General features: G+C 47.3%; 1 protein-coding gene across 3 annotated transcripts in view; it reads right to left on the bottom strand.

The window, feature by feature from the left end:
* The window catches only part of LOC108050151 (protocadherin-like wing polarity protein stan), a 48,625-nt gene that overhangs the window by 2,997 nt on the left and 19,628 nt on the right, over positions 1–26,000 (bottom strand). The window contains exons 3-6 of one of the 3 annotated variants that reach the window (XM_017131665.2): positions 10,708–12,397; positions 3,311–10,619; positions 1,214–3,097; positions 292–298 (exon numbers count right to left, since the gene is read on the bottom strand). In XM_017131665.2, the coding sequence (XP_016987154.2) occupies positions 292–298; positions 1,214–3,097; positions 3,311–10,619; positions 10,708–12,229 (10,722 nt within the window). In that variant the 5' untranslated portion in view covers positions 12,230–12,397. Of the gene's footprint in view, positions 1–291; positions 299–347; positions 583–1,213; positions 3,098–3,310; positions 10,620–10,707; positions 12,398–26,000 lie in introns of those variants that run through there. The other 2 variants (XM_017131663.2, XM_017131662.2) reach the window with 2 other exon arrangements.

Below are 26,000 nucleotides of genomic sequence, written 5' to 3'. Positions count from 1 at the left end.
CAACTGATTTGATTAATCAAACTAATGAACAAACAAACATTCAGGGCGGCAACGGGGTGTAAAATAATACAAAAATCAATATTAAATATTTACATTCAATTTAAAATGGTCAAATCAAATTAAAACAGGTGCACTTTGGAATAAGTTAAAGAGCTCGAAACGAATCGAATCACTTTTATGCACACTCGAGCTACGGAAAATGAACAAAAAAGCTAACCGAAGACGATGATGGAAAGTGGAAAATGGGAAATGTGATGTGCGACTTGAAAATGCATTTTACTTGTGGTTTACCTCTGAGCTGTAGTTGTAGTAGTTGTAGTTGTGTGGTTGTTGTTGATGTTGTTTGATTTGGTTGGGTTTTTGGGTTTGGATGGATGGTAGCATTTTGTAGCATTTTGCATTACGTCGAATTTTCATTTTGCAGTTGGATTTTTTGTTCGTTTATAAGTGTGTTTGTGGTATGCGTATGTGTTGGGTTTATTTGTCAAAAGAGAGAGAGAGAGAGTGAAAGCACGGTTTTGGAGAGAGAATAGAAGTGAAAGATAGTCAAATTAGATTTGCTTCAAACGTTCCCAGGACCAGCTGAAAGGATATGGACATGTATACGTATAGAAAAAGGTTTATGAGTGTGTTTGTGTAAGCGTGCAGTGAGTGTGTGTGTGTGTGTGTGTGAGTGAGAGAGAGAGTTTGTACCATATTCATTTGCATTGTTTTCAGTTTTCATTGTTGTGGGAAAGTTGAATGGTACAAAGGGTGTATGTCATTGTAGTTGTTGATTCGAATGCCATAAAGAAAAGAGAATCAGAAACAAAGGACCACAGATTAATTGCTGGAATCAAAAGTGGAGAACGGGCAGGAGTTCTCCAACCAAAACTAATCATCTAGGCCAACAGAAAAATCAAATCAACAGACAGGATGGGCTGCATATGGAGCACAAAAAGCATTAACTGGCCACCAGAACCACAACGAAACTGAGACCAAAACAAAAACCGAAACCGAAGGTAACAAAAAAGCAGGTATGTCACAGAACTCTCCCAATACCAAATGTTAATCAAGACTAAAGTCAGGAGTTTTGGAAGCTAATGTATGAAAAAGGATTCCGAAGTCATGAGAAAATGGGTTCCAAACCCTGAAAACTCCCTGACACTAATCTGCAGAGATTTCTGTGACACACCAGAAGATGATATCCTCTTGATCCGTTTGGGAAACTCACTCTGTATCCGTGATGCTGGTCAGTGGCCCCAGTGGTTGCATGGGAGCCACCATGCTGGAGGGCGGTGAGGAGGCTCTGGAACTGTGTCTGGAACCCCCGTTTATCGTGTGCCTTGCGAGTAATCCCGGATTGTTCACATCGTTGACCAGGCCCAAGCCAGGTGGCTGCATCAGCTGAGATCCGTGCAGCGAGGGTGGTTGCGTGTGGCTCAGCTTCCTGGCGGGCAGATGGTCCTCCTCGGCGGTGTAGGGGAAGTGGTAGCCATTCTTATCCGAACCCTCGGAGAGCCTGTCCTGCAGATGGTGTTGTTGTTGCTGCAGTTGCTGCTGCTGGTGCTGTTGATGTTGCTGTTGCTGGTGGTAATCGTTCTTTAGCAGCGAGTGCACCGAGTGCAGGGAATCAGTGGTATAGGTAGGCTGCCTCTTTAGGCTATAATGACCATCCCTGGACCCATAGATATCGGGAGTTATGCGATCTTTCGAGAGGTACGGCGACTCCGACTTGGCACCCAAGTAGCCACTACCCAGCGTTCGCTGCTTGTCGTATATATTGTCACTCAAATACGCCGCGTCCGGATGGAAACTCCTCATGTGGCCAATAGTCTGGGAGCCACTTCCGCCGCCGGGATAGTCCTTCTCGCTGCCATAGTGACTGGGCGGCTTGTAGGAGCCATACTTGTCCGGATACTCGCCCCTTCGTCCGTACAGACTGTCCTCATAGCCGTCTCGTGCATCCCGAATATTTTCTAGGATCGAGGGAGGCATGTTTATTTTGTTATGATGCTGCTGCAAGTAACTGGTGTCCGTGAGATCAGGATTGGGCAGGGGATTTGGCGAGATTGTCATCTTGGCCTGCCCGTGAACATGTTCATTGTCGGACCCCGTGTCCTGGGACCATCGTCCAATGTTCGGCGGAGATTGCAGGTAACCATCCGGCAGCTGACTGGACCAACGGGGAGCATACACGGGCTTACTGACGCTCGGGAAGAGCTGCGGACTCTGCACCACATTCAGTTCCGGCGGGGTGGTGGCCTGCACGTGCTCCGTGATGTTGGGTAGATATGCGGGCGTCGAGCTAACGGCCGTGCTGCGATGTGTGCCGGAGGACCGGGCAGTTCGGGATTCGTCATCATCGCTGGAGTGACTACTGGCCAACTCCAGGGATCTTCCGTCCGTTTCGGAACCGGAGTCTGAGTCCTTCCTCTGGCGTCGCGATGGCTTCTCCTCGCCACCCCGACTCCGTCCGGTTGTGGAGGACTCAAAGCCCCTCAAGAAACTGGGAGCATCGCTGGCTGAATTGTAGTTCGAGGTGGAGGTGGAGGTCTGCCTCAGCTGTCCATCGCTATACGGACTCGAACTCGTCTTGGCCGTACTTCTCGAGGTAGTGCTACTAGCACTGATGCCTATATTCCGCCGCGTGGTGGTATCATATCCACCTGCCAAGAAGTTGTTTGGTCTCGGTGCTCCATTTACGTTGTGCGAGCTATTGCTGACCACCATTGAGGAATCTAGAAGGGGCACCTTGCGGCCCATGCATCGTAGACAGGTGCGCTGGAGGTTCTCCCTCACCCGCTTGTTGATGATGCAGTATCCAATGAGGCAGAAGAGTGCATGCAGGAGCACTACGCCGGAGAGCAACAGGCTCAGCAACTGGGAGTGCTCTGAAGCGGCTAGCACCGCCAGTACCCACATGACCCCCATCAAAGGTAGCGACACCACCGACAGCCAAAGGAGGGTACGCAAATTGCCAAATCCGAGGACGTGATCTTTGAGGGTAAAGGCGGCTTTAACGGATACAAATAGGATCAGCAGGTTCACCACCGACATTCCCGCAATGGGACCCACAAGCCACCACACCACAGGTTCGTAGACTGACAGCCAGCAGCTAAAAAAGAGAAAGAAATTTAATTAATAACTGCTTTTAAGAAGAATATTTAAACACAATATGTACAAAAATATTTAAATTAGGTACAAATATTGGAACATACAAAATAGTACTTGAAGCCGGAACTTGAATATATAAATTCAGAATATCAACTTCTTACTTTTTAAAGACTAAATTTTTTTTGGATCTGTTTAATCTCTTTGATATACTCACAATAAGCTGTTTCCATACTCGTGAGCACGAACTCCGACAGAAAGTCCGACGACGATGGCTGGTGCGCCGTAGCCCATGGCGAAGTAGAAGCCCATCGGTCCGTGGTTAATGTCCCGCATCTCGGTGAGCATCCTGTAGAGATGTACGCAGTCCACCGTTGTCCAGGCGAAGGCCGCCAGCCAGAAGTAGTGCAGGCAGATGGCCGTCAACTTGCAGGGGAACTCGCTCTCCAAAAGCTGTCTTCGCGACTGCATTCCCACGAAGAAGAGCAGCTCGGCGCAGAAGACGCACAGCACGATGTTCTGATGTATGGTGTTTGAATTGGTTTGCTGGCCGCGTAGAAGGGCCAATGCCAGAAGAACGCCCAGAAGCAGAGGAAGGGAAACTAGAAAGGCTGAGTACGAGGTGATCTGCACTAGGAGCGAAGGTTCCGGAATGTCCTCCGGATCAATCACGTCCACGATCACCGCATAGCTGGAGATGTGGGTGCAGCTGCAATTCACCAGGATCACTTGTTGTGCCGCCGGATTGAAGTCGCCATCGAAGTCAGGAATCTCAGTCTGACAACCCAATCGGGTCCACTGGTTGGTGAAGGAGTTCCAGCGCACGCACTGGGGGTTAGAACGTGGTCCGAAGCGAGCGGAATCCACATCTAGCCACATCTGGAGCTTTATGGGTTGGGCGAGATGAGGCGACCCCAGGGATCGATAAACCACATGCTCCGCCTGCTGCATTTGCTCTGATGGATATGTGATTTCTACCTGTCTCTTGACCAAACGTCGATCTCTGTACACGGCTTCGTTCTCTCCCTTTGACTGCTCCTCGCTTCCTGTGGAGCTTACTCCTTCATAATTTGGATTGAGCACCTCGGGAGAGTCTGGAGATATGATCTCCTCGCCGGAGTTTCCGTGGAACTCAATGTCGTCCGGGTTTAGGTGAATGTGGGGCTCGCTTTCTTCACCATCTTCGCCACTCGAAGCCTCCTGTTTTTCTCCAGAAATAGCTGGTGGAGGAATTTCATGGGCTGTTATCCGTATGTCCTCAATCTGCTGTTCGCTACTGCTCGTTGGAGCTTTAGGCACATCGAACACCTCCACAAACTGTTGCTCAGCGCTGCCAGATGAAGAGGATGAGGTTGAGGATATCTTTCTTGAGGGAATCTCCAGGCGTTGCGTGTCCTGTTCCCGCTCCATAGACGGCACTAAAATCTGGAGGGAGAGAATGGGAGTAGCCAGTTCGACGTCCACACCCCAACGACGGGTTATGGTCTCATCATACAGGTCGGGCAGCAGCTGACCAATATCCTTGTATTGTGCATATGCCACGATGGCACGGTGGTCATGGCTACCACCCCTCCGTGATGATACCTCATCGCTTTCCGGGGGCGTGATTCCCAGCATCTCCAGCGGCACTAACACTTTGGTGTGCTGATCGAACTTGCGCCGATCCAAGATGTAATTGTTGTACTTGGGGAAGCTGATCACAGGTCGTTGGCGGGCCGAGTGTTGCAGGAAGCCACTAGTGTCGGGCAGCACCACACTCTCTGTGGTAAAGGCATTTGGCTTGAGGTACTTGCTCCGGTGGTATTCGCTCAGCTGCTCCGGCTCGTAACCAAATAGGGATTCCGTAGTGACGATGTCCAGGCCGAGGGCCATGTTTGGCTGCACAATCTCGAAGGGACTGGTGTATGTATCGTGCTGGGAGCGAGCTAACACCACTAGATACTTGTTGAATGCATCCACCAGGTCATCGGGTCCTCTCTGAATTAGTTCTGTGGCCCTTCGCCACTCCGCCTCGTATTTTCTATCCAAAATAACACTGGCCGCATCTACAAGATTTTTGATAAAATACTTATCCTGACTGTGCGACAAGTTCAAGCCGCTCTGCATGAGCTCGTAGTTGATAAGCTCCTGTAAGAGACCCTCGGTAACCAGGAGATCCGCTCCGTAGAGACGATCATGGCTGAATTTCAGTTCATCGGAGAGGTAGTCCATTTCAAGTTCGTGAGACCAGACGTTTCCTCCGTTGCTCATCAGGAAGGATGATTCCATTTTGTAGCGCCTGTTAGGGCGTCCGGATCCCGGGGTCTTCTGATCCTTGCCAGAACCCCTTCTGTCCACCGTCTCGCAGGCCTTTCTCAACTGCTCCGCCATTTTTATCGCCACAAAGGAGTTGAGCTCCAATTCTAGCTTCTCCAATTGGGACAACTGACGTCGCAGCTCCACGAAAGGCTCCGAAGTGCAGTTGTACATGTCCGGTGTGTTCCAGCTTCCCGACTGAGCATCGCAGGTACGCTGTCCTTTGCCTCGAGCGGGCAGCGGACATCCCTCGATGGCCACTCCGCCGAGAGGAGTCCTTGGCCACCAGACGCCACCGGCGAAGGAGCGAGGACAGGCGTCGTAGACCACTTCGCAGCCGCTGAGTGTGACCTCGGCGTAGGGATTGGAGCAGGAGTCGCATCTCCGCCCGATTACTCCCTCTCGACACTCACATTGTCCCGTCAACGGATTGCAGGCTCCACTAAAGCTCCCGATTGAATAGCAGTCGCAGGAGAGACAGGCGGTTTCGTTGGGCGGTTGGTAGTGGTTCGTTTTGCAGTAGCATTGTCCGGTGGTTTTGTTGCAATCCGGGTGGTATCCCTGGGCCAAATCGCACCTACACGGACCACATACCCGTTCGCCCCACCAGCCGCCGGGACATGGTTGCTGAAGTTCCCTTTCACAATAATCGCCATGTCGGGAGCTGCTGTTGCATTCGCATCCATAACCACGGGACAAACTTGTGTTTGCTCTGCAAACTCCAGAGGCACAGGGTCTCACCGTGCAGATGGGGGTACAATCCGCACCCACGAATCCTGAGTCACACTCACAGGTGGACAGATCCCAGGTACTCTGGCAAGACGAGTGGTTAGGACAATGATCCGGGCACTGTGCCCGTGACTCGCAGCCATCTTCAACATTCTCCCTGATTGTTGGACGTGAAAGAACCGATTGTCCTGCTCCAATACGCACATCCTGAATACACCCCTCAAAGGGAGAAGCTTCGGGAACTGATCCAATGCTGCCGTCTGGACTGCCCATCACAATCTTGCCCACATAGAGCCCCTGAACCTTCTGTGACATGGGAACCGACCCAGAACGTTGCCCATAGTCCACGGAGAAGTGGATCTCAGAGCCCTGTTGCCAGCGAATCTCCACTCTGTGCCACTCGCCATCGGACAGGAAAGCTCCAGCCAGGAACATGGGTTCCCCATCGAAGATGTAGTAGAGCACTCCTTGTCTTAGGCAAACTGCCGCCGAACTGTTCTGACCTATTTGAATTTGCAGGAGGAAAGCCTCTTTCTGCCGTGTGCGCAGCGAGAAGGAAGTGGTCCACGGCAGTTGGATGGGCCGGAGAAGAGGGTTAAAGCTGAGGCTCCCGTCTCCTGAGAAGCGCCATGGAGCTGGTATATTGTCCTGACAGCTGTTACCCGCATATCCTTCGGGACATTCGCAGGAATATGTTCCCCAGCCCTCGCGACAGGTGCCACCATTGAAACAAGGCCCGGATTGACAGAGGGGAGCTTTCTGCGGACAACCCGCTAGAGTTCCATTATCAGCCACGTATGAGTTCAGATCAATAAATCGATCATCGATGCGTAAGTCCGAGATGCAGCCCACAAAATCGCGGTTGGCCACCGGGAAATGGGCTGGGATGCGAGGAAGTCCGCCCACTTGCAAGGGTCCCGTAAGATCCAGGAAGCGATGGCAGGTCTCCGTAAGCAGAGAGCAGCGCTTGTCCAATTTCAAAGTAGTGCGATTAGCGCAGCTCCATCTGTCTCCCAGTTGTCCCGAGAGAGCAATGGCTGTGTCGCAATCATCCAGCACTAAGGTGACACTGCGGTTCAGATAGACCACCTCAACCTGGTGCCATTTTCCGTCAGAAACCTTTGTTTCCTGCATCACCGAAACCCTTTCGCTGTGGTCGCCCAAAGAGTATGAGAAGCTCACGTGACCTTCATGAATCTCCAGAGCAATGAAGTCGTGCAGCTCGTTGTATCTTCCGTTGTAAAGAAGCAGTCCATTTTCCTGCACTGTGGCAAAGCGGAGTTTGAGGTTAAAGCGATGCCTTTGCTTGAGACTTTCGAAGGTGAGGAAGGAGTTGCGCCCAAAGGCACGGGCTCTCAACTCACAAGTAGCTGTATAAGGAGGTGGTTGGGAGCTAGGATAATTACTCAGGCAAGACAACCCTCCCTCACATGTTTCGGATGGACAAGGACGCAGCTGACCCACTCCAGTCTCACAATTCAGACCCGTGTGCGAGGATGGACATACGCAGGTGTAGCCGCCTTCTCGCCTCACACAGGTTCCTCCATTTTGGCAGGGATCCGAGTAGCAGAGATCCACCTCCGTATCGCAAAGGTAGTGCTCTTTGCTGCCCGTAAAGCCTTCCGGACAGGAGCAGGCGAACGTATTAACTGGATAGATGGGCCGGAAGAGAACCGTGTCACTATGGATGAACTCGGAGGCATTGCCGAACTTAAGGACAGTTAGGCACTCCTCGAAATTCAGACATGGTTCCCGCACGCAGAGATTATCGTCGAAGGGAAGCACCTCCACGGTGGCCAAGCGAGCTAGGATGGCCCTGTTCAGGTAAACTCGCTCTTGAAGATACTGCGGAGTGTAGAACTCCTCGTGGGACACATCCGGTCGGCGAGCTGAGAAGCTAACGTTCAAAATGCGTGAGCTCACGTCCGTGTCGTCCTGGATGCTAAACACAAATATATGCTCCTTGGGACAGGGAATAATCGCAGCCAGTCCGTCAAGGAAAAAATTAAGCAATGGTGAAAGAAAAGCCTCCTCTGTCATCTCATTTAAACGGACTGTTACCGAATTGAAGAGCATATCCTCGGTGATAAGACGTACTGATAGCTGCATAATCGCCTTGGCCTCGTTGATTCCATCCGATACGGACACCTCCATAGTGGCAAACTTGGGCACATTGGTGTTTAGCTGGGGACTTAGTACCAATCCTCCTGAGCTGCTGTTTAGACGTAACAAGTTGGCATTGTTGCCCGATAGTATCCTGTAGTGTAGCTTGTCGCTCACATCCGCATCGAAGGCTGGAATTCTGCCGATTTCACCGCTGGGGAAATGATCGCGGAAGTTGTTGAAGATCACCTGGAAGTCCCGTAACACCGGAGCATTATCATTAACATCCGTGACTAGGATCTCAATGTGGGCATCGTTACGCAACGGAGGACTTGCTGCTCGAACCACCAATTCAAAACGCTTTCGCGAGGATTCATAGTCCAGTTCCGTCATGGTGAGCAGTTGGGCTCGTTCAGAACCAGGTCGAGTTACTAAGGAGAAGGCATTGGAGTCGTCGCCGCCGATGATCGAATAGTGTACCACTGCATTAACGCCCTCGTCGGGATCGTGGGCGTGAATCTCACCCACGACAGATCCCACTGGCGAATTCTCCGGCACATATAGTGTGATCTTGTCCGAGGCAAAAGTTGGTGGTGAATCGTTGACATCCTCCAATCGAATTTGCACCTCTACGGTACTGGAAAGCGGTGGTGATCCCTTGTCCACGGCAATAGCGGTCAGATGAAAGACAGCCACACTCTCCCTGTCCAATCCCTTATTGGTGCGAATAGTACCCGAAGTGGGATCGATCACAAAGGAACCGTCCTCTACGTCGCGGTCACCTAGCAGGTATTTGATACGTCCATTGAGCCCTACGTCCGGATCGCTGGCTGCCACCTGGATGACTGAAGTGCCCACGAGAGCGTCCTCCAAAATGGAAGCCTGGTAAAGCGGGCTTTTAAAAGCAGGAGCATTGTCATTGACATCGGTCACACCGATCTCCACGTCGGTGGTGTCACTCAGCGATGGGTTACCACCATCCTTTGCAGTCACGGTAAGTAGATATCCACTGGAAGTCTCTCGATCCAGCGGAGCATTAGTTACAATGGCACCCGTCTGCGGGTTGATCGAAAATGGATCCGGACTTCCCAAGCCGTTGATGCTCTCCTCATTCAGGGAGTAAGTGATCTGTGCATTCACTCCAACGTCGCTATCGGTGGCGGATACCACCAGCACAGTGGTGCCCACTGGTGCGTCCTCGAACACCGAAGCGCTATAAGGAGCATTCTCGAATATGGGAGCATAGTTATTGGCATCCGTAATGTTTATGTGCACGGTGGCAGTATCAGAACGACCTCCGGAATCGGTGGCCGCTACGGTAAGCAGGAAGCGTTTTTCCTGTTTGTAGTCAAGCGATTGGGCTATGGTAATCAGACCACGCCCATTCTGCGATGTGATCGCAAAGCGACCTCTTGTATTGCCTGTGGTGATCTCGTAATGCAAGCGTGAGTCCTCATCCGGATCGGTGGCTGTGACTGTGGTAACCGGCGTGCCTGGCGGTTGATCTTCGCCCACGTTAGCCTCGTAGTACTTGGGGTTGAAGGCGGGATCGTTGTCGTTCACATCCTGCACGGTTATCACCACCGATGAGCTGGCCGACTTGGGGGGTACACCTCCATCCTTGGCCACCACCTGGAAGGCAAAGCGACCCTGCTCCTCGCGATCCAACGGCTTGATGGTCTGAACCCAACCGGTTCGAGGATCCACGGCTAGCGGAAAGTTGTCATCTCTCTCGGAAATACTATATGTGATCTCTGCATTCGCACCTTCATCGGAGTCGTAGGCCTGCACCCTTATGATATTGTAACCCACTGGGACATTCTCCAGGACGCTTTCCTGAAACTGCGAGGTGTAGAACCTCGGGGCATTGTCATTTGCATCGATTACGTTTACCAGGAGCTGGGTGGTATTGCTCCTTGAGGGACTTCCTCCATCTTGGGCACGAATCACTAGCCTATAACTGCGTACACTCTCGTAATCCAGCGGCTTCACAAGACTCACATCACCGGACATAGAGTCGATGGAGAACTGTGACTGCGTATTTCCACCAATAATTGCGTATCGAATGGCTGCATTGTTGCCTTGATCCGCATCCGTGGCCCGAATGTGGGCCACCGTATTATCTTCAGTGCCGCCCCACTGATCCTCCGGCACTTGGACCGTGTAGGTACGTTCACTAAACTGTGGGTAGTTGTCGTTGTCATCGAGGACTTTCACTTGGACACTGGCAGTGGCTGTCCGTCGTTCGCTCTGCGCTGATGCCATATCGGCAGCGGTCACCAGCAGGTGGTAGCTGTCCGATGTCTCCCGGTCCAGACTGCTCCTCGTAGAGATTACGCCCGAGCGAGAGTCGATCCGGAAAATGGGCATCTCTTGATCCTGGGCCAATCCTGCGCCATCTAGTTAATAGTCAAAAATAAAAAAAGAAAAATTAAAAATCGGAAACAACAGAAATCTTTTATGTATATTTATCACTTAAGAACTTACCAGTCACTGCCTCGATTCCGTATTCGATTTCCGCATTCTTTCCAATATCCTGATCGGTTGCACGTAGCGTGATAACCGTAGATCCCACGGTGGCTCCTTCGCGGATACTCGCCTCGAACTGCTCCGCCTCAAAGGTGGGACTGTGGTCATTACAGTCCAGCACGTTCACCTGCAACGTTGTGGTACCGGACCGCGGTGGAAAGCTGTCGTCGGTGGCCACCACCCGGAAGTAGTGCACGTCCATGAGCTCCCGATCCAAGCTGGCCGAGGTGGTAACCACACCAGTCCGCGAGTCCACCTTAAACAGGGACTGAGAGCGGGAGTCCAGCAGAGAGACCATGGAGTAGACTACTGGTGAATCTTCGGGATCTCGGGCCCGCACAGTGGTCACTGCAGATCCTGCCGGTTGCTCTTCGAGCACCGAGGCCACATAGAGAGCCTGTTCGAAGTAGGGTGACTGATTGCGCAACTCCCTCCGCACCCTTCGAGCGATATCCGTATCGTTGAACTCCTGGTGGTGGTACACGATCTTCAGACGATGGTCTGAATCCACAATGTCACGTCGATCGCACCGGATGTTGAAGGTTATGCTCACTTTCCACATGGACTCCGCGATGCAGACATCCCTGCTGGCCACCAGATCCCTGCTCTGGTGCTCGATGGCGAATCGCTCATCGTTCACGTCCAGGAAGCTAACCTTGCAATGCTGGCAAACGGATCGCGGCAGAAAGGCATTCAGGCTGTTGATGAACTGCGATCGTCTCAGACAGATCTGGTTCCACTTGTCCGTGGTGTGGATTGCATACGAGGCGTACGTTTCCGAGATCCACTGCTTGGCATCGGAAATCCGGCGGTGCAGTGCGGGTTGCAGATGCAGCGGATCCGCCGTTCCCACAGCTCTTCGCTTCCGACTCAGTATCCTGTGCCTCATCTCGTTGTCGAAGCTGTCGCCGAAGATGAGATCGCCGGCTCGAAACTCCGTGCTGTTGTGGCGGAATACCTCCTCCAGCTGGTTGCCATTCAGCTGGACTATCTCCTGGGTGGATCGCCTTCGCCTGCGCTTGGAGTAGCCCGTATTGTCCTCCTCCTCGTAGTGGTGGTGGTGCAGCTCCTGCTCTATTCTCCTATCCTCGTTGCAACTGTGACCTGAGACGAAAATTCGCACCGGCAGGCTATAGTAATCTATGCTGCGCAGTCGGTTCGAGGTGGAGTCCACGTAGAAGGTGAACAGATTCGGGTAGTAGATGCCATCGCATTTGAGGGCCTTCCTCAGCTGAATCTGGCCATCCTTGTGGCTAACTGAGACCAAGTGGTGCACAAAGTTGGCCGACTTGTGGGCATTGATCTTGTAATGGCGCTCGGAGCCAAGTTTGTAGACGGAGGCGTTGAAGATTACAGTGCCGGGAGGCGTGTCCTCGTGCACGATAATCAGGTAGCTCTTGACGAGCGATGATTGCAGGAGGACCACAAGGACCAAAAGGAGCAGGCCGTGGGGCCACCGGGGGATCTCCCTCGGCTGCATGACTCAACCACGTGGCCTGATTGCGGTCGGTGTGTGTTCGGTTCCTGCCCGTGTGTGTGGCGAGTGTGTGTTGATGTGGGTGTGGTGCGAGACCCAACAAACCACAGTGCAATTAATGCTCCTATTCAATTATCATCGGTGGGCGGCGCTGCGGGCGTGGCCATCTGTCTGAAAAGGAAAAGAAAATTTGGAGAGTCAGTAAGGTCAGGGTGGAAATTGAATTTACTCTTAAAAGTTGGTGATTGAGAGTTTGGTAAAAAAAATAAATAACCCAAGTTCGCCAAATTCGCTTCTAGAACTTCAAAATGCTATCTTACTTCCTAATGTACATTAAACATGATGTCCTTAAACTCACAGTATTTATATGACTTTGGCTTAATTGGAACCGCTTAATACTTTTTACGAAATGCAAAAAGTATACACAAATTAATTTTGTACTCTTGATACTCATAATTCTCCGTAAAAGAAACTTTTGTATAAAGTGCGTTAGGAAGCTTCTGTTCTGGCAGTTTTAATGCAGCCTTTGACTTAATTAAAAACTCTTCACAAAAAGCTCTCACAAATTTCACAGCCGACTACAAAGCACCGAAAATCATTTTTAATTCCATTTTCCTGCGCCACGAAGACTAGCTAATATGAAGCTAGAAAAAGAAAAATTTAATCTTTTTCGGCATTCTTTGCCGCTTTGTTTGGCGCACAATTTTTGACAGCCCCATTTGACATTTCTGCGAAATGAAGTATCCAGCTTAATCAGACAACGAGGAGCGAAACGGTGACATCGCCGGGGATTGGCGTCCGGGTGGCTAGGGGAGTGCAGCCAACAAAATGCCACAATGTGACACTGTCCAAAGCTCGGATGACCGCTACCCGTTGGCCATTCGGGCGCTGGAGTTGAAAATTTAATGAAATTCGATTTGATGTCCCTCTAATGGCCATTTGCCGAGCGTTTTGGGTTCGTTAATTAACTAAAGGCAGTCGAACACGTACGGACTGGCTCACACCATTCTAAAATTACGATTTAGCCCTGCCTGAAGGGCTTAGCCCGGCCAGGTGAAAGGGGGCGAAGGTTAGGGGGTGGTGGTGGCCAAGGGGTCGTGTCGAATTCCATTTCGAATTCAAGTTGCAACTAAACTGTTTGTTCATTGTGTTGCTCATTTCGATGCAGATAATTCGCACGTTCGCCCCTTAAACAGCACGTCGTGCCAAATCCCCATTCCTCGTCCTTTCTGGCATTGCGTATACGCAGTGTGTGGTGGTGAACCTGCATTGCGCGGCGGAAAATGTGCACGGTTATAAGGCGGACTGACACATGTGAGTCTCTTATCTAGAGATACACATCAAATTGGTTTTAGGGAGATTTGCGCATCAAAATGTTTTTTAATTTATCAACTAAGAAGTGGCAATATGCACTACATGTAAACGTCAAGTATTTTATTATCGTTTGTATTAGTTTGAATTGCTTTTCAATTTAAAAATACAAATGTTTACGAAATACTTAGTTTTATAATTTCTTACCGTGTGTAAGCCAATTCCATGAGTTTAAAATCAAGATTAACTAATTGTGTTAATTCAATACCAAGATACTTAGCACCAAACAAACGCCTTCATGTGTTAAATTAAAATCTTTTTTTATTAATCTAAACATTATTTCTGAGAGTTGAAAAAGCTTACAAATTATGTTTTCTGAACTTAAAAGCCATTATAAAAATGGGGCGAGTTAGGGGACTGGTTGGTATGGACTTAAGGGGCGAGAACTTTCTTTCCCAAGGAGTCATAAGTTATGTCTAGGATGGGCTTCTGTGTGTTTATTGTTTTTTTTTTTTTGGAAAAATTCCCTAGACTGCAGTTGCGTGTGCCGGGAGACGCTTGTCGCCGTGTTAATTGCAGTGTTAAAATGTTTAATTAAAATTTCAACTTGGCCGCGCTCGCAGCAGACGTGTGCCAGACCCAGGGCCAGACTTTATTATTGTTATTGTTTTTCCGGGCGGCAGAGAGCACACACTGGCACACCCCCGTTCCAGTCCTCCGCTTTTCCACATTTTCCACCTGGCTCGGGGCAGACGCTTTTCATGGTTCGTCAAGCTTGAAACAGGCGCGCTGGCAGCTAACATGGAATTATTAAATTTTCACACGTTGCTGTCCCAACAATTGGAAAACGAAAAGCAAAACCAAAACACCGAAACACAGCCAGGTGCTTTCTGCATAGTTTTTCCAACTAATTAATATTTTCGGGGACTGCAGCACTTGCAGTTCGCTATCGCCTGCATAATTCAAGTTGGGGAGCTAATTAAGAATGCGTCACTGTGTCGGCTGGCAATTACAAGTTGCCATTTTGTTTTATTGCCACCCCTGCAGGCAAATCGTAATTCAAAGTTATGACGCGCTATATGCGCCATATGTGGGGCTTCGACTGGGGGAACTGTCAAATTTTGGGTAGGCAGGAAGCCTGGCAAATATTTCCCACGTGTAACGAACACCGCCGAAACGGAAAGGGAAATGGAAAATGCGACTGGGCATGGCCAGAAAGGGTTGGCCATAAACACTTACGTTTTACGAGACACCCAGCCGCCCCCAAAAGAATAGCGGCAGCTGGAAACTTTTTAAGTAGCACAATCCTGGGAAGGTGTACCTGAAATATTATCCAGCCCCAAAGTTCTCGCATTCTCGGGATTCCTTTTCAGCTCCGTCTTGGCAACTTACAAAGGGGAAATGTAAACAGAGATGGGGGGTTGGGAGAATAAAGAGAACACGAAGCGTGTCAGCTTTAAGCTTGATGGAAATTTATCACATCCCGCCCGCGGCAACTTTCCCTGGGGGCGTGGCAGGCTTCTCAACGTCCCCTAATGAGCGGCTCAAGGCAAGAGCTGATTTAGCTGATTTTTCGCTGGCAACAGCGGAGAAGATTTCGTTAAAGGCTAATGAAAATTGATCAACAATATGGTGGGGAAAATATTGTTTCCCAGTCAAAGGACCTTAATTGAATTTCGTCTGAGGCTTGGCTGAGTGATTTTTCTTTAGGGGCATATTAATATTATTGCTTGTTTTGTTTTAATGAAGTGGCAAATATCCTAGGGACTCACTGTCTACTGTCTGCGAAATTACCATAAATTCGTGGTCGGGATAAGGCGGTCGCGTGCCGGGCAGACATTAGCCAATTCGAGGACACGAAGTGCAATAAAATTCATTGTCTGCCAGAACTCGAGACACGAGGTTGCGTGCCGGAAATGCGCCTGTCTCCGGTCTAGACGCCGCTGGGAAGAAAACTAAATGAAAATGGCAGGATAACAAGGCAAGCAGAGGAAAATAATATAAAATAATACACCTGGCGAGACGTGTGAGCAGCAAACTGCATTAAGGCCACATTAGTTGGCCCCCACACGCCGTATACGTAATTTCGAGAGTCCTTGGAATGGAATCCTCGGGGGAGGAGCATATTTCGGATGCCAACTGCCAGACGGAGCTCTCAGACCCGAGTGAAAGTGCATTTCGGATGGCGGGAAATTAATTTCCACTCGCCCGGGCACCAATTAAATTTGTACGAGGTAAAGCCATTTGAAATGGCCTTTGTTGAGCATGCAAAATGCAATTGAGGACGACAAAAGGAAGCAGCCATTGCAGCGGAAGCGGGACAAAGTTTCCACAACAGCAGAAACATGGCAGAACAACAGCTCACACACATACACACACCCTTTCGAATGGGAAAAGCGGAGAAAACGATGTCGAAAGAATCGAAAGAAGAAAAGTTTCCTTTGTTGTTGCTGATGCTGCTGTTCGCTTAAGGCGGAAAAGCAACAAGCTGCAACAAATACAAGCTGCCATCAAACCTCTGACCGAAAAGCCACCCACAAAGCCCCACCCACCAAACTATAATGCCGATTCCCCCAACATAAGCAAACAAAACGAGGGAGAAGAGAATGCAATTGAGCTTAAACGATAACATTGTCCAAAGCAATGCATATGGAAAACTGCGGAAAAGGGGCAACGAATACGGTGTGGCATCTTTACACTCGGAAAATCTTCCAATCCATGTTTACAAATTTTGTACTACCATGAAATCGGCTTGGTAATATGAAATTTAGTTATATTACTTACATTTTTGTAAATTTCCGACTTCCCACGAATTCTCATAAAATGTAATTCATTTAGGATTTACTTTTATACTGCAAACTACAAATTGATATGTATATTACATATTACTACATTTATGTAAGATAAGAACGAGTCTATATTATATAAATATTTACAGGATATAAAACATATTTTCTTAAATTTCCATTATATTTCAGTTCCCCAACAATCTACTCTACAAATAATAAGAGTTTGTGTAATAATTTTTGAGGAGTGTGCTAAAACCTGGTTAGGGGGAAAAGGAAACTTGACTTGCAACATGGCGTACAAATTAAAAGTGTGCCAGCGGCGAAACAAGTAGTACAGGAAGTGCAGCAGCTGAGCAGGCGAAACCGGCGAAACCGGAGAGTTGCAGCTGGCGAAGGATTTCGAAGGAGCATTGTGAATTGCGTAGGACTCACATTTAAATGCAAATCAGAGTCCCCGCCACCGGCGATCTGCTCGCGCTCCATTAGCGCGTATCGCAGGGATGAGATTTATGTCCGCCTGCCAAGTATTCTGGCGGCAAAGGCAGCAGAACAGCAGCCACTTGACATTTCCACTTAATTGTGGAAGAGAGCTAAGCCAAGTTTTCCCAGCTCGACACAAAATCAATGCCGGATTCGCCCGAGTTGCCTTCCATCCGGAATTGCTTAATTAATGGGACAAGAATCGCTGAATTAGTGCAAAAGTTCTAACTGGAGCTTCGAGTTCCATTCTGGAATTCAGGAAAGTTAGGAGCAAAAGTTCGTTTGAGGACCTCTCAGTTTTCGAAAAGGAGTAGCTACAGCATCCTCCATAATTCAGCCGGAGTCCACTTCCCAGATCGATTCTCCACTTGGCCGGCAGCAAAGTTTTAAGTAGATGTCAACGCGGCAAGAGCTGTCCGGGATGACCCGGCATCCCTTCCTCGCATTAATTGCACAATCCGGAGGACAAACAGCGGCGGGGAAACCACGGGCAGCAGGAGCCGCATCCGCCAAAGGAAACAAAGGATGACAAACGAAATGCGTAAATGAAATGAGGGCATGAATAAGTGAGGCAGCCAGAGGCAGAGGGCTAAAATGGGATATCCCGGGATTCAGTTGCACAACCGCATATATCCCTGTGCATACGGGTCGAGGTACGGATCTGGGATCTAAGTGCGTTGCAGCTAGCAGTTTAACTTTTGCCGTCAAGTTAATTCAAATGCAGAGCGAACACTTAGGGAAAATCTCATGATAAATGCCAACGGGCGTGGGGAGGTGGCAGTTGACAAGCTTTTACTTCACTCTCTTTTGCGGATTTTCCTTTGTGGCATTGTCATCGTGCTCGTTGCTTTTGCTTTTCCCTTTGCCGCTGTTGTGCTGCACTGTTTGCAATTAAGTTTGTGTGTTGTGGCTCACACATATCGCTCACAGCGAGGGAGACCCACAAACGAGAAGCACTTGGAGAAATACTTAGCATATAGTTTCGTAATTCCCCAATAACGTAGTAGATAATTATAATTACACACCCTTTTTCAAAGGGCCAGCAAGGATACTAATCAAAATCAACAAAAATGTCCTAACATTTATTTTAAAAATTCATTGTGTTTCCAAAACAATTATATTTTTGGTTAATTAAATCTAAAATACTTAATTATTTGCAGTAATGAAAAATGTAAATTACCTTAAATGGCAAAAGATAGTTCATATCTACATAATAGAAAAAGTTTCTTAAATACCCACTATCTAGACCCCCTAATTTTATGTACATACTCATTTCTTGAAGTGTGCCGAAGGGCAAGTGGGGATAAGGGAAGGCAACATATGGCAGCGCTTAATCAGAAAAACAATGGCTGCCATTGGCGCTGCTTCTACCGGAAATGTGCTGCCACTATACGAGGTTCCTGGCTGCTCAAGCTTTTAGCACATCCAGTCAAGTCCATCCATTCATTCGCACGGAGGCTCCTAGTTCGGCTGCTATCCTCGTGTGTCTGCAACAATGACAGGGAGCCGGTGCCGGAGGATCTGAACGAATCGTCGGCAGTCGAGCGCAAATCCCATTGAATTTATTTTTATAGTTGTTGTAAAGTTGATTATGTTAATGCGATTTAATTCGCATTGGAGTCGCAGTTTTATGGGGATTTTATGCAGTCCTGCCTATGAAATATTGCCAGTGATTTATCCTCCCTGCGGAGCGAGGCGATTTAAGTAAATTGAAAAAGGGCCCGACAGGGGATAATGGATAATCCTGTCAAATGGGTGGAAAAGCAGAGTGCCGTCAATAAATCGGATCATTCGGATGCACATGCACAGTGGGTTGGGGACTTCGTTAAAGGGGGATTCAGCCATCACCCATCAGCCATCAGCTATCAGCTCTGCTAATGACTAAGACAAACAAGGAGCGGCAAAGCACTAAATGCGATTCCAGCTACCGTAACAGGATACAGGATTCAGAAGACAGGATTCAGGAGGCGAGGAGTGAGAGATGTGAGGGGGGTTTGTACGCAGCAAAGTGGGTCAGAGTCGAGACAATGGCTGGGCATTATCAATATGTAATGACTTTTGCCATCTACCAGCATCACACCGGGCGTATGAGCAATCTTCACCTAATCCATTAATCAAAGACTATGCTGCCAGATCCAGTTTGCTCACCTTCCAGGCGAATTACAGCAATTGGAGCTCGTTGGGGATGGAGAAAACGGGATGCCATTACCATTCAATTGCAGGCTGGAGACAACGCCTAATTAGCAGCAATGACAAATAATTTGCTGGCAAACAAACATCCGATGCCATGGACCCAGAGTGTCCAGTAATTAGCCCACGGCCAGGCTCAAATCATTTCCATTTCGATTGTTGACTGCGATTAAAACAAACAAACTTCCCATCAGTTTGTGTTTGTGCGAGTGCAACATTTGGCAACTCACATCATGGGCATACAATTCAAGGACCAAGAGGCTTCTTGTTGTTTTTACTGCGGCAATTCCGAATTCGAAACCGGAAAATTATGTTGTGCAAGACATTTGAATTGGGGGGCGGCCACAAGTAAATCAAGGAAAAGTTTGCTTTGCCAAATATAAAATACACATACGCCTTGTGTGTTATCTCATTTTAAATGGGATTTGAGCTGTGCTCGAATTGGTTCTGTGTGATTTGCGCCACTGAATACTTTGGCCTTTGATAAAATTTCTCTTGGCAAACATTTGTCAATTCATTTCATGCTGTTAAGTTGCAGTTTGAAAATAAAGTTTGTTAACCACGTGGCTTGAATTTAAATTTCACCAAGAAACCAAATTTGAATTTTAAATTATCGATTAACAAGTCGATGAAATATCTGTGGTTGAATACAACAAGTTTGTGAATATATTGACATATTGTAAGCAGACGGTAACAGTTTTATAAACTGGGAACTAAAATTCGATGGTTTCATAAACTTATCTGCTCCATTTGCATACAAACATTACAACTCTAGTAGCTTGCAGTTATTCTGGTAAAACTAAAAAGTATACCATTTAAAGGAACAGATTTAAAGGGGTATCTGTAAAGATAGACTTGATTACGCAAAGAGTCGTAAGCATAAATAAACACACAGTTGGCATATGAATTGCCGGGCAACAAAGATAGCAGAAGTCCACATTATGCCAACTTTGTGCATGAAAAGCCCGCTCCATAGAGTTTCTAGGGTCCGTATCCGTATCTGTGTGAGCAGTGGAAGTTACAACTTGTGGTGCACACTTTTGTGCGTTTATGGAGGAGCAGCCCTTCAGGCATTATTAATGCGAGTGGCTGCCACTTGAAGTCCTCCACATACGTAGCCGTACTCGAGGAGCGAGTGCCAAAGAGCCCCCGCATCCGTATCCTTTTTCCAGCCGGCTGTTGACTGCCGGAGCGGTAAGTTTGGCCTGGTAATCAGCATTGACAGTTGGCCAAAACTTTGTCGAGAAGTCTCGGGTTGCCAGTGATAACTGCGGGCACCCCAGTGGAGCAGGATAATCCCAGTGTCTTTAATTTGGCCGCATTAAAGGAGCTCAGCACTAAGTGCAGCAGGACCAGTTAAGGAATGGGGGCCTAGGGGATGAGACGGATAAAGGATGCAGCCCGCCTACGGCTGTTGGTGCTACAATGAAATGGATTTTTATTGTTCCACCGCGTCGACAAACAAATTGGAAAAGTAAATAAAACAAAGGCTGGCTGTGGGCAAATGGCGAAGGACGAAGGACGAAGGACGAAGAGCGCAGCACGCGGCACGACGAGGATGCTGGAATGGAAGGTGTTGTCGTCGGGCACAAAGGACATAATGAATACGCTTAACTTTTAAGTCACGCTGTGCGAGATAACTTGCTGCGAAATAATGGCGCGAATAACGATGCTGACAAACAACAACCACTGGCACAACAAGGACACACTGGGACCACAGGGCGGATGGTTTTTCCATAAAGCAGCCACAGTTGCCACACTCTGCTCCCTTCCCCCCTCCCCCCCCCTCCTCCCCCGCTCGTATCTTTGTGGGCAGGCATTAATGTAAATGAGACTCATTGAAATGTCAATATGACTTTCAATGCTTCAATGGGGCATGCTCTCAAACCAGACTGCGCAATTAAACCTCGGAGTGATGGCGTGTTATCCACGTATCCACCGCCCCCAGTTCCACCCCACTACACTCATGGCCGAAAAAGCGCGAAGAGCTGCGCCTTAAATCAATTGGCAAATATCAGGATGGCAGAGGGGGGGGGGCGGAATCGGTAGTGGCTGGGAGGGGGGCAGCTAAGAGTGGCCAAAAACTCATTAAACCGTTACGCGCAGTTGCAGCGAATGAGTCATCGGCAAATACTCCCTAACAAGCAAATACACACACACACGGTATTTCAGAGGAGTCACAGTAGAAGATCAATAGGTAAAACACATTTTGAGGACGAAATTCGCAAAACCTTTAAATATGATACAAATCCTTTAATTAAATTACAATGGACATCAAATGTACAATTACAAAAAAAACAGAGTCTATTCTTTTAGTATGCTTTGTTAAATTAAATTACATTTCTTGTTTGTAGGTAACTGATAGACATAAACTGTAACTAACACGAATATAACACCTTCTTAGGTCCCAAAACTTTGAAAATAACCTTTATACTAACTAATCCCCAAACTTAAAAAATAATTCTGTTACACAGATCATCTATTTTAAAATTCATGTTCTGGGGAACACCCTTAATCTGATAATATTTTAAATAAATTATATTTTAATATGACTATAGTTAACGAAATCAAATAAATTCGCGGTATACTCCTCGAAAACAAGAATTTGATTATTTTCACCAAAGGTCAAAGCAAATATTCAATCTTTTATAAAGAGTTTAGTGTTTTGCATTTTATTCGCCAACTTTTTCATTAGGTATTTTGTGTGCCAAAAAAAAAGCATTGCCCTGCAAAAACTTTGATAGCCAGGCAGAGGATTCCGGTAAATTGGTTCCCCGTTCCCCACCCCCCCACAAACGTTCACTGTACACAGACACACACTTCACTCCGCCATATAGATAGTTAAGCTTTCTGCCCGGCTCCATTCGACCCCCCCCCTGCTCGCCCATCCCCTAAACTTTGCCGATCTGTTCTTGGGAACTGTCAACGCTGGCAGAAATTTTCACGAATTTGTTAGCAAATGCAATCATTTTGTTACGTGGTTTTATTACAGTGGTTGCTCTGTCGCCGTACCTCTGGTTCATCGCAGCGATGCAAAGCCAATAACATGAAAATGCTCGTTTATAGATGCCATGCCGTGTGCCTTGCCGCACCGTGCAACGGGGCGTATACGTAACCGTGTGCAAATATTGTCTCAATTTGGTGCTGTACTACTACACTTGGCTTGCCTTCATCGAAGGGCAAATAGAGTTGGGAGTTGAGTGAGTCGAGTTCCGCCCAGATGCAGATGCAAATGCAGATTCGGATGCCGATGCAGGGGTGATGTGGGTGAGTTGGCGAGTGGATGTCTGTGTGTGTGGGAAATAAACAATTTGTATGCGAATTTTGCCTTTGCCATGCGAGAGGAGCCCATGAATATGAAAATATTCTGCTTCTCTTTGCCAGCTAGCATCCCTTCTGCACTTCGAAGGCCCCTTACGCTGCATAAGCAAACAGTGAGGAAATTGAAAGCAAAATATGATGATGTTCGATTGGCAGATTTTGTGTGCGGCAATAGAGTCGGAATCAGAAGGCACTAAACTATTCCCTTCCAGCTCAGCGCACTGCCCCCTTCGATTTGTGCCAGCCTCAAATATTTGGCTTAGCCAGCTGGCCGAAATTAAAGGCTCATGCAAATGTCCTTATGCGCTCCAGTAAGCTATGCATTTGTCTAAGCCGATTTCAGGGGCACTGCACCGTGAACCGAAACAGACGAGCGATAACAAAGCCAGGAGTTGGAATGTGTATGGTTACTATCCATAATGGCACACGGGAAAAATAAGATCGTACATATCTTGGGGAGAACTTTTAATAACATTGTTATCAAATAATATTGTTAGCAATCAGGACTAACCCTAAGAAATTTTGTTCTCCACAAGACTCCCAAAAACTAACAAAAATAGGTTTTTATGTACTTTTACAATGTTTATTAAAAACATTAAAATTCACAAATGAAAATACAGTTTAGCTTATTGAAATTCATTTAATTCCCTATTTATTTGCTTTGAGAACATCAAGGTTATGCAATTCTGTATTTGTGTCAATATTATTTCTTCCAAGTGTGTGTGTTGTCAATAAAAACACTTTTGCATTTACACTTTTGTTGATTGAAAGGTAACTTTTGAATTTAAATTTAAAATTATATGTGAACGATTTTGTTTTTCAAGCCAAATAAAGGATAGGACTTTTAAAAAAAACTTAATTGAAATGAATAAAACCCATAATTTGTTTTCTGTGCGCCTCGTTCAGGACATCCTGATGACGATGATAATCACAAAAAATAACTCCAGCAAACATGGCCAACAATATACGAAAATCGCATTTAATTAATGCACGAACATTGCCGACATCACGGGGGTAACTCTTTTGTGCGGCGAGAATCAACTTCAGACATAACTCCAGGCAATTTCAGAGGAGCAGGGTGGCATGGTGGCATGATTGGGGGATCGGGGGACTGCAGGAGGACTCGCTGAAGAGCTGTCAAAGCGCTGCGGGACAAAATGGCTGCCGCTGTCTGCATTTGTATTAATGGCAGCCATGCGAGGATGGGGGTTTCAGGAGGATCCGGGGGTCCTTGCAAAGGTGCAGTATTTGACTGCCTTTGGCAGTTTCAAGTGCACGGGCATGTGTGCACAAACGAGGCTCTTCTCCGGTCTCAGCTCCTCCAATCCCCAAGCTTTTCCCCTGGCGACATCCTCAAAATCAGAGTGGAAAGCATTGCATTTATTTTGCAATTACTCTGCTCAGGCGTTAAGCCTTCAACTTCTCCTCAGAAACTCGAATATAATTCCGTCTAATCAACACTTTAAGTGAACTAAATTTGTTGTGAGCCAGAGAAATGTTCGCCAGGCGAGCAAAGTGCCTGCTGCTTTGCTGACCAATTAGTAACGTCTCCAGGAGAAATGAGAGCACAGCGAAATGTTGCACAGTAAAAAAAACTATTAAAGTGCTGTGTAAATTAGACACATTACACTTTTACGTTTTTCTATTTTTTTATTAGAACGAAATAAATAACTAAAGTATTATTTTAAGTGCATAATGGGTTCAGATCAAACTGAGAGGAATAAAATAAATAATTGAAATAAAAAAGTAGGAACCTCTCAAAAAATATGTAAATATGTATTATATACATAAAACAATATTAATTATCTCCATTTGGTTCCCGATTTCTTCAGAGATTAAAATACCTATTTTCAAGTCAGCTGAGAATCTCTCCGATAACTTGTTCATTTTACTTTTGGATTCCGACGTTCTAAGTCACTTATCTATAAATATTTCTCTGTGTGGAAAATAGAAAATGCAACGAACCAGAACAGACGCAAAAATGTCAAGTAGGGCGTTAGAAATTATAAATCAGGAGCAGGTCAGGTCGGAAGGTCGCGGAAAACGCCTCTGAAAACGATGGCAGCGATGGCATTGATGAATTTCGCCATGACAAGGCGGGCAATTAGCCGGGCGAAAGTGGCTATAATTAGGCAACAGGGCCAGCAGTGTCCGTGACCAGGCAGAAAGTGCCCAAACGAATGCCTAATGAGCCAGCTTCACCAGCTTCGAAAGGTGAAACAAAGTCGAAGCAAAAGTGGCAACTGAAGTCGCAAAAGTCAGAGTGCAACATCCAGCGTCATCGTCTGTTGCAACTCATCATTTGCCGGAGCGTTGGCGAAAATTTACATTCTTTTCTTTGACTTTCATTTTGCCTTTTCATCACCTTTCTTTGGCTTGACTTTCCAGCAGAATGCAAAACTGTGCGCCCATAAACTACTTTTTAGCCTGGCCATCTCGCTGCCGCCCTCCCTGTTGCCACTCCTGGTGTGTTGGTATCTTGGCAACTGGCCACCAACTGTGTCAACCAGTCAAACTAGTTTCAGTTGCTCCTCGTGGACCGCAAATGTTGATTGCTCTCCCAGCTGCAACAGCGGCGGCAATTGATTGAAAGAGCTCGCTCCTCTTTGGCTCTTTGGCTGTTTGGGTTTACCGTTTTTGCGGACTGGCTATACAAAAAATATTCGCTTATTCTCGCAATTTTCGCCATTTATGCCTTGAACCCTGGTCCGGGGTTTCCATCGCCACTCGACCGTATTTCCCTGGCCTAAGCCAAAAAATTCTGGCCCGAACCGAACTTGAAGGCCACTCGCAGCTGCGGTGAATGGAAAGGCAGCTAATTTTATCTGGCTCCCAATCCAAATCGAAATTCAAATCCTGTCCAATCGACACTGGTTTCGTGACGTTCACGCCCAAATGGAATAGCAACTATTTGCTAATATCTGCTGCTTATATAACCCGCTGTGGCCAGGAAAACTCGTTTTTCCTGGCAACACAAAACTTTTGTTAATTTCGCATTATTAATATGTTGTATTGCCAGAAAACTTTAATCAACTTTTCACTTGGTTTGTTGATTCGTTTGCGGGCAACGAAAGTTTGGGCCATAAAACCGAGCTGAAGCCACAAATGAAATGAAAATACTTTCTGTCATTTTGATTAGAAGTTCCGCAAGTTGAGAATTGCATGAAATGGTCGAATAAATTGTTTATTTAATGTCCGACTTGTTGCCTCTTTTGGAGCTTCGGGCACGTACAAAACTCCGGGCTTTTCGCACGTACAAGCAGCAGGAGCAACGGAAAAGGACCTGGATGATGCACATAAAGCTTAAAACCTCTTTAAAACGCAGCTCAGCCGTTGATGGTCCTTCTGGCTAAGCACTTGCGAATATTTCTGCAAAATTGCAGGAATATAAAACACATTTTCCACCCCACTCCCCACTTTCACCACAGACAATTTGATAGAGATTCCGTTCACTCAGAAACTCAAAAATAAATTCGGTCTCAATTTCAGTTTTTCCCGGTCAATTGCAAACATTTTCGCATTTGCCGCCACAAAAACCCCGCCGCAGAGAAGGGAAGGTCGACGGGCTTAGGCCACAAAAGCGAATTAAAACATTTGCCAACACAACCGGAGCAGTTTAATGCATTACGCTGGCTCTGAACGCAAACATTTACCATTTACCACCCGCTGTCAGTTTGATGACT

This window comes from Drosophila rhopaloa, unplaced genomic scaffold, assembly GCF_018152115.1.
Source record: "Drosophila rhopaloa isolate 14029-0021.01 unplaced genomic scaffold, ASM1815211v1 contig_187, whole genome shotgun sequence".
In the NCBI taxonomy this organism is placed as follows: Eukaryota; Metazoa; Arthropoda; class Insecta; order Diptera; family Drosophilidae; genus Drosophila; species Drosophila rhopaloa.
This window is presented reverse-complemented; position numbering and strand designations above follow the sequence as displayed.